This window comes from Vanessa cardui, chromosome 8, assembly GCF_905220365.1.
Source record: "Vanessa cardui chromosome 8, ilVanCard2.1, whole genome shotgun sequence".
In the NCBI taxonomy this organism is placed as follows: Eukaryota; Metazoa; Arthropoda; class Insecta; order Lepidoptera; family Nymphalidae; genus Vanessa; species Vanessa cardui.
The window spans coordinates 12,771,456-12,780,300 of record NC_061130.1 but is presented as its reverse complement, the minus strand read 5'-3'; the positions used below and the strand labels follow the sequence as shown (position 1 = coordinate 12,780,300).

Sequence of the window (8,845 nt, the reverse complement as noted above, 5' to 3'; positions counted from 1 at the left end):
AAATAATAATAAATAACAAAATTCAACAACATTCTTATTAGTTAGATATAACCAAAGCAATCATACTTCGCGCCAAAAGTGAACTCAGTCCAGTGACAAGCGACGAAAAAGGTGCGGCATTTTTAATGTATAACGCTACAAGGTATTAATGCATTCAGCGGTAAATAATATAAAACTTACCACGGGTGATTTTTGTAATTTTATGAAATCAGAATGTCAATGAATCAGATTTTTTGCAGTTATAAATTAAATAATTCTAAACATGGCAACACCCGCTTTCGGTAACGGGTAAATAGAAAGAACTGCCACAAATATTATTTTTTGCCAGTGATGTATTTGCTGATAAGAGCGTATTCATATTATTCTTTTTTTGTAATAAAAGTTCATGAGTAATTAAGTAAGAATATCTTCTGTAATATTTTCGAATTTAAATAGAATAGGAATCAGCACTCAACTTTTCTTTTTCAGTAATAGAACTCCTACAAAATTTTTAGTTCAGTAAATATACAAGAAGTTTGAAAGTAATATTTGAATTACTGGAAACAGACAAATGTACAATACTGAAGACTACATCGAATTAGTTTTGTATAAACATGATGCGCTTTAATTTTTGGCCACATGCATTATCTGCACGATACATCGGCTGGCGTTGGCGTTAGCATCCCAGCGAAACATTTTATTTATTAATATCTGCATATTCAATATCACTTTGCAAATATGCTTCGAAAACACGTTTCCGTATTCACAATTACGCGAGATTATCCAAAATCGTAGTACTAAAGGAGAAGTTCTTTAGTACTTTATTCGCCTAAGATTGTTTGTAAATTAGGTACCACTTACCAAGTACCAAATAGCAATACATGATATATTTGGAAGCTAAGTTTAAGTAATGTAGGCCAGTATTATAAAAGGATATATATTTTTAGTTCCCAAGGTTGCTGGCGCATTGACAATTTAACGATTGGCAATTTATAATACAGTTGTAATCTCTATCGCTAGAGTCGAGATGGCCCAGTGGTTAGAACGCGTGCATCTTAACCGATGATTGCGGGTTCAAACCCAGACAAGCACCGCTGATTCAAGTACTTAATTTGTCTTTATAATTCATCTCGTGCTTAGCGGTGAAGGAAAACATCGTGAGGAAACCTGCATGTGACAAATTTCATAGAAATTCTGTCACATGTGTATTCCACCAAACCTTCTCCTCAAAGGGAGAGTAGGCCTTTAGCCCAGCAGTGGGAATTTACAGACTGTTGATGTTTGATGTTGTAATCTCTATGGATCTCTTAGTATAACATGATCATTTTGCACGTCCGCCTACCGATTAACAACCTTCTACCATAATTTAATTGTGCTAAGATAATATTTGCAAGCAGAATTAGTACATAATCAAAAGACTGACCAACGTAGAGTCCGCGTGGACAAAGACTATTCTAATATAATATAATAGCCTCTTTATTGCGTTTTGCAAGAAAATGATAATAAGATTCACATTTTACAATAGTTCGTTATTTTAAATTCCTGTTCAATTTACTTTTTCCCTTTTCCTAACCATTTCCAAGCGTTGAAAGAATAGATTGCTTTAAAGCTTTTAATAAAAATCATATTCGATATAATTATCTCCTACAAATTTAAAAATCTCATTTAAAACTTAAAACTGTAATTCGTAGTTTATAATTTATTTTACGAAAAAGGTCGCGTGATGTACTTTTAATATTCTTATGCATATAAATGTGATTGATATTGACATTACGAAGTTCGCCCGCTGCTTGTCTTTATTTGCCAATTTACTTACATTTGCGCTCCGCCCGCGTGTCGTAAAGTAAAATTATCCACTGCTGGGCGAGGGCAATAGTGCCTTTTTTACGGAGACGTCACATGGGAAATTATTTGATGTGGCACTTAATGGAGTTTTGCCTGTACAACTAATAGCGTATAGAGAATAAAAATTCCGTATAAATATCAAATAAATTACGTCATATTAAAATACCTGACTTTTTATTAATAGGCATCAACCTACTAATGTAATAAATATGACAATTTGCATGTTTGTTAACCACCCACGCAAAAACAATTTACTTGATATTTGGAGTAAAACTGACACCTCTCAAGGGTGAAGTCGAGCTCAGAAGCAAGGAATTCAAATTATTTTGCGTTTTCCAAATGAGTTCGCCAAATTAACAGTTTTACAATTTATTATTATTAATTTTGATAATTATGGATTGTTTCAGAATACACAGTGACGGGCTTGGAACTGGTAGAGCTCCGGGTGCCGACGCACGTGCCCCTGGGCACGAGGCCGTCGCTGTCATGTCGCTGGCGGCTGAGCCCCACCGACATTTTGTACTCCGTCAAATGGTACAAGGACGGCAAAGAATTCTTTAGACACGTCCCGCGCGATGTCGAACCGAGAAGAAAATTTTTGCTGCCTGGAGTTGACGTAGAGGTACCACATACTTTTTTATATTTGTTACAGCTTAGTTATTATTATAATTCAGTTAGCAGGTTCACAATTTCAAAATAAAGGTGGTTATGTTATATAAGGGCAGGTTCACATTTAGTTTTAAAAATATATTACAAGTACTAAAGTACTTTACAACTACAACTTTTTATTTATAAAAGGAGGTCATAGCTAAATTTATTTATTACCACAAATATAAATTAAAATTTGTAATTTGCATCAAATTCGTTGAGAACTTGTCAAGAATGGACATAGACTACTTTTTAATACCTAACACCAGGTGACCAACATCTTAAATCGAACGCAGTCGCGGAAGAAAACTTGTTAACATAAAATTTATTATTTATACACTACTTAATTTATACACAAATTTAAACACAAAAAAAACTTTCGGGACTAATATTATAAGTGCGACTGTCACGTTTTCACGGCTAAACCACTAAACTGAATATGATATAATATAAACCATTTTTAACCTATAACTACAGACGGTCTGTACATCTCACACACAAATCATACATATAATCATATCGAAGTAACAACACGGATATCTGTATCTTTGGGCTAATTCATATATGCGAGGCGTTTGTATTTAATTGGACGAATAAGCTTAGTTCCTGGAGCTAAGTACCAACGTTCCCTCCCGCCTAAGCGGACTGAGGGAAGTTGCCCGATCGTTATGTACTTCGTGCGATCTACTTACAAACTTGTCTGCATCAGCGGACTCGATAAACCACAAAAATAATTAATCCCGATAAATAAAGAAAACTTCCGATAAATTTAGCTTCCAATAACGTATGTTTTTTTTTTCATCCTTTATTAAATGATTTATCAATAGATACATACATATTATATTACTCAAGATCAGACGAAAAATTGCTTCGTCTAAATAATATTTTTATTAGCGATGGATCATAATAATATGTTTAGTATCAAGATTCTGTACTAAATATTATATGAATTGGTGCAACCGTACATACTACAAGGCCAAGTTACATTTTTCCAAAAAGATGTAAAGAAAACTGTGTCTGTCACTTTGTTGAGGTTGTCATGTACTTATATTATTATTTCTATCTTTTCTAAATGTGATGATGATGATGTCCTCCTGTCTGAACTACCATTTCGCCCGTTGCATCCAGGCTCAAGCAATACTACATGACTGCGCAGCCCATATACTATGCATATCAGGGTGTTCAGTAAAGTGCAATCAGTAACCCTCATGCACGTGATCCGAAACGGCTAAGATTCTTATGACGTTAGGAAAAAGTTCAAGCTCAAGACTGCTTGACGTACAACAAGCCTTACGTAACGTTCCATGGACGATATTGTAAATACTGCTAATTAACAAACTTGAAGACTGCTGTTGAAATATTCTTCAAAGGAAATGCAATAATTGTTTATTGTTCCAACCAGTGCTTGAATGTAGGACTATAACATAAGCATTATTTTAAGCTTAGCTAGTTTAAAAGCATAGCTCAAGCAAGAAGCCAATTCAATGTAATATTAAAATATACATATAAACAGGAAAATTAACCCTATTCTGTATTACCGCAAAATATTAAAACGAAAATGTTATATTGTTTAATTCACTAACCGTAACCGATTTTACATTCTACAAATTCGCAAATAATAGCAAGTTTAAACAATATCCGTCCCGTTAACTAGTAAATCCATTCAGTATTTGATTTGATGATATAGATCATTCCAGGCAAACAACAACATCAACAACAGCCTGTAAATTTCTCGCTAGGCTAAAGGCCTCCTCTCCCTTTGAGGAGACGGTTTGGAATATATTCCACCACGCTGTTCCAATGCGGGTTGGTGGAATACACATGTGGCAGATTTTCTATAAAATTAGACACATGCAGGTTTTACCTCACGATATTTTCCTTCACCGCCAAGTACGAGATGAATTATAAACACAAATTAAGCACATGATTATTCAGCGGTGGTTGCCTGGGTTTGAACGCGCAATCATCGGTTAAGAAGCACGCGTTCTAACCAGTGGGCCATAACGGCTCCAAGCATATAAATTTATTGAATTATAAGTAATACCTAATATTTAACACGTCGAAACTAGCAAGTGTGCATAATTATTCAAACATTCCTCGTACTAGATTAGTACTTAGATAGGCAACGCGAATATTTTTTTATTTTCCTTTCTATAGTTATATGAACTGCAGAATATATTAGAAATCATATCCGAAAATATGTCGAGACGGTGTTTTAAACGCGAGCAAACATCACTAACTAGTACGTTCTGAAAATTTGGTGAAGATTAACCTCAAGAGAAAAGGCCAGCTGTGGACAATAAACAATCCTATATTATTAAATGTTAGAGTTTTTTTTAATTTTTACCAAAGTCTTAGCTTTGTTTTTATTGCATACTGGCGCTATATTTCATAAACATATATGGCCTCTTTTATATGGTATCTATAAAAATGTTCATAAAAATCACAACATGTTGCGTCAGATTCTTGTTGGCCCAATGGTTACTGATGTGAATCTCAACCGACGATTCTGACTTCAAACCTAAAACAACCACAATTAAATGCATGTGCTTTATTGTAATTATAATACTTCTCATGGTCAGCTGTGAAGAAAGACATCGCTCGGAAACCGAATCTGAAATCTGCCACAATAATCCGCTAATGAGCTATGCCCAGCAGTGGGTCTATAACAGGCGCTGACTATACTTTCACTTCAGGATGAAAAGGAATAGCTTTCTATTTTATCTAAGCAGTTCAATTCATACTGAATATATATCAATGGAGCCGAGATGACCCAGTGGTTAGAACGCGTGCATCTCAACCGATGATTTCAAGTTCAAACCCAGGCAAGCACCACTATGTATATTTGCTTAATTTGTGTTTACAATTCATCTCGTACTCGGCGGTAAAGGAAAGCGTCGTGAGCTGCATGTATCTAATTTCATCGAAATTCTGCCACATGTGCATTCCATCAACACCCAATTCGAACAGCATGGTGGAATATGTTCCAAACCCTCCCCTTAATGGAAGAGGAGACCCAGCAGTGGGAAATTTATAGGCTGTTACTTTACTTTTTTACTACTTTATATATCAAACATGCGTACGAGTTTTCATATTATTATTTGTTTGTTTTAGTAGTATTTATTTGTTCTAGCAATCAACCCACAACGCGTCGAACGTGACGCTATACCCGGCGGTGCTGGAGACCGGCGGGCGCTACCGCTGTGAGGTGTCAGGCGAAAGACCACTGTTCCCGACCGTCTCTGATTTTGCCGACATGATCGTAGTAGGTATGAAAATATAGATATACTATGAACACACTGCATAATATATTTATCTTTTCATTTGTTGTTTAGTTTATCATCAATATTTTGAACATCATTATCTCCATAATTATCAATATCATAAGTATTACAATAATAAATATTTTGCTTATTTTTATTTCATTTCTTTGGGATCATTATAATTTGCGAACTATATAAAAAAGGGTTTTGTATCCGCTCCATTGCTTCCTGCTGGTGGGTAAGTTGGAGTCCTCCATACAGGTGGCTTTAACGCTCTAACGTTGCTAACGAGCCCTCGGGTTGAACTAGTGATGTCGTACTATTAATTTATTATTAAGCCAAAAATGTTACTGGTTTTATTTTATATACAGAGTATTATATTTTATGATTTGTTTGTATGGTGTTTCAATTAAACTTTTTTTTATTTAATTTTATTTTATTTGCATACCGCCGACTAACTTGTTTTACATTTAATTTAAAGTGCAACTGCACTCAAAATCAAAATATACTTTATTCAAGTGGGTTTTTACAAGCACTTTTGAATCGTCATTTAACAATTAAGTGAAGCTACCACCGGTTCGGAAAGTAGATTCTACCGAGAAGAACCGGCAAGAAACTCAGTAGTTACTCTTTTTCAACATTAAAAAAAATACAGTCATGTTAGTTTAATACAATTATTTAAATTAATATATCCTGCCTGGAAGTCAACAGGTATTAATTGCACGCTTTTTATCATCTACAAAATCTTGTATCGAATAATCTTTCTTACCTATATATATATATATAAAAATCTTTTTTACCAATTTTTTTTTATAAACGATTTGAATTTACGGGACGGCAAAGTTAAAAATGTCTGCGGAATTTTATTATAGAAATGGATACCTTGTTCCAAGAAAGATTTATTGACTTTGCGGAGTCGGAAACTTGGCGTTATAAACAATAAACACTTCGAGTCGAAGCATAGATTATAAAATAAGTTACGAATATTAAGAAGATAAAACTTATTACTTCTCTTGATACATTCAATAAACAGTTATTTAAAAACTGTAAAGAAAATAAGAATTAATTTAAGTTGCTATGTTTCAGCTCTGCCATCCACAGGACCAGTTATAACCGGTTCTCGGCTGCGATATCAGATTGGGGATCGAGTTCAAGTGAACTGCACGTCTGGACGCTCGCGCCCCGCCACGAGGCTCTCGTGGTACATCAACGGCGAACCGGCCCCGCTCTCCAGTGTTCTCGAGCCGGAGATTTACAAACACGAAGATGGCTTAGAAACTACGAGTCTCGTTCTCGATTTTAAGGCCAAGCCGAAGCACTTTAAGAAGGGAGACTTGAAGTTAAAGGTGCGTTAACCCAATTTCCAGGAAACAAGGCACTTAAATCTAATTCTCGGAAATTAAATAAATTATGAAATATTTTCCCTTGATAAACAATTTAATGAAAATATTGAAGCTTTTGTATTTATTTATAGATAATTTGATCCCTCCCTAAACGATATACATATTATTATTATTATTTTAACAGGAAAACAAAAAATAAGAAAATTGTTATGACAGTCTTTTGTTATATTATAATGTATTTAACTTTACCGTTGACAAAGATTTTAGTCTTGTAACGGTTCAGATTACGTTAAATAATATACATTATACATATTATGTGTTCCGGGCTAGAGGTATCCAGTATCGTACAGACATAATGAATGAATTTGAAAGAGATAATTGGAGCTGTTTGTTTAATTTTACCACCTACGACCAGGTCTCTTATTCGTGTCTACCGTCTTAGAAATAATCAATAATTAATTCATAATATACTCGGATATGAAACTTAAACCTATCGGACAAAATCGTGTATATTCCACGCGGCTTAAGAAACACATGCAACGTTACATGACAAGCGGTCCGAACAATATATGTACATGTAACATGTGTCGTGTGACATACACTAGCCCGATTGGCTTGAAATTTTGTATTTACTCCTTTCGAAGCGTAGACCTTCATTAAGGATTTTTGAAAATTTCAATAGCAAGTAGAGCGACGGCTAACTTCGTATAAATTTAACCTGTCCGAAGTCCGGACGGACAACTAGTATAATAAAATAGAATACCTATTAATGTAATTATCAGTTTATGCTATTTACTAATTGGTATTTGATTACTTTAAATACCAGTTAATATTTATAGTATGATATTATAAATTAATTTTGCATCGCTACATACCTTTTTACATTACTAAAAATATAAAAATGTATACAGTTTTTAAATATCAGGTCCCGTACAAAATATTAATTTAATGTTAAAAATATAAAAACAGTTTTTACTTAGAATATATTTATTTATTTTTATCCGGCAGTGCCTCGCAACCATCGCTACAGTGTACTGGCGCAGCAACGAAGAGAGCGTGCAAGGGGAGCGCGTGAAGGGCTACTCGCGCTCCAAGGAGTCGCTGGAGGGCGCCTCGCGCGCCGACCGCGTGCAGGCCGCGGGCAAGTCCGGCGGCCGCGCCGACCGCGTGCCCGCCCTACCGCTGACGCTCCTAGTAGCTCTCCTTCTCTATTTGCCGACGAGATTTCACAAAATGTAAATAATATATGTAAATAGGCAAAACCCGCATCAATCTTCAAAGATAGATATTTGCCGCGTTTGACTGAATAAATTAATAGCATATTTAGTATAAAATAAAATATCAGAAGTAAATTATTATATTACATCGATAAAGCATCAACTTTATCGTATATATAAGTTTAGATGTCATAAGATCACTTTGGAAAACGAATAAGCTCTCAGACAGACAGGAGTGTGAATTTGTTATTAAATAACATTCAAATGTAAGTCAATTAAATTGCTCGTTTTTTTAGAAAATAAAAATAATAAAACCAACATTTGATCTCAACGATATACATTCTTTAGAAATAATCAAAGTACATAATAATTTATGTAAAAAAAGTTAAAGTAATGGCGAAATCGAATCACGTAATATTTTTATGATTAAGATAAATATTTTTTTTAATTCGTATTAATACATTTTTCAAATGAATTATTTCCTCAAATGTCTACATTAAATTATTAATTTAAGGTTTGTTTACTTTCCCTAGTCATTAAAATAGTTTTT

The 8,845-nt window shown here is 34.2% G+C and overlaps 1 protein-coding gene across 1 annotated transcript; it reads left to right on the top strand.

Moving 5' to 3' along the window:
• Positions 1–262: 262 nt before the first annotated feature.
• LOC124531792 lies at positions 263–8,642 on the top strand. The gene is made up of 5 exons (XM_047106319.1): positions 263–281; positions 2,232–2,446; positions 5,606–5,741; positions 6,822–7,081; positions 8,087–8,642. The coding sequence occupies exons 1-5, from the start codon at positions 263–265 to the stop codon at positions 8,315–8,317; spliced, it is 861 nt and encodes a 286-aa protein (XP_046962275.1). The 3' UTR covers positions 8,318–8,642.
• The last annotated feature ends 203 nt before the right edge of the window (positions 8,643–8,845 follow it).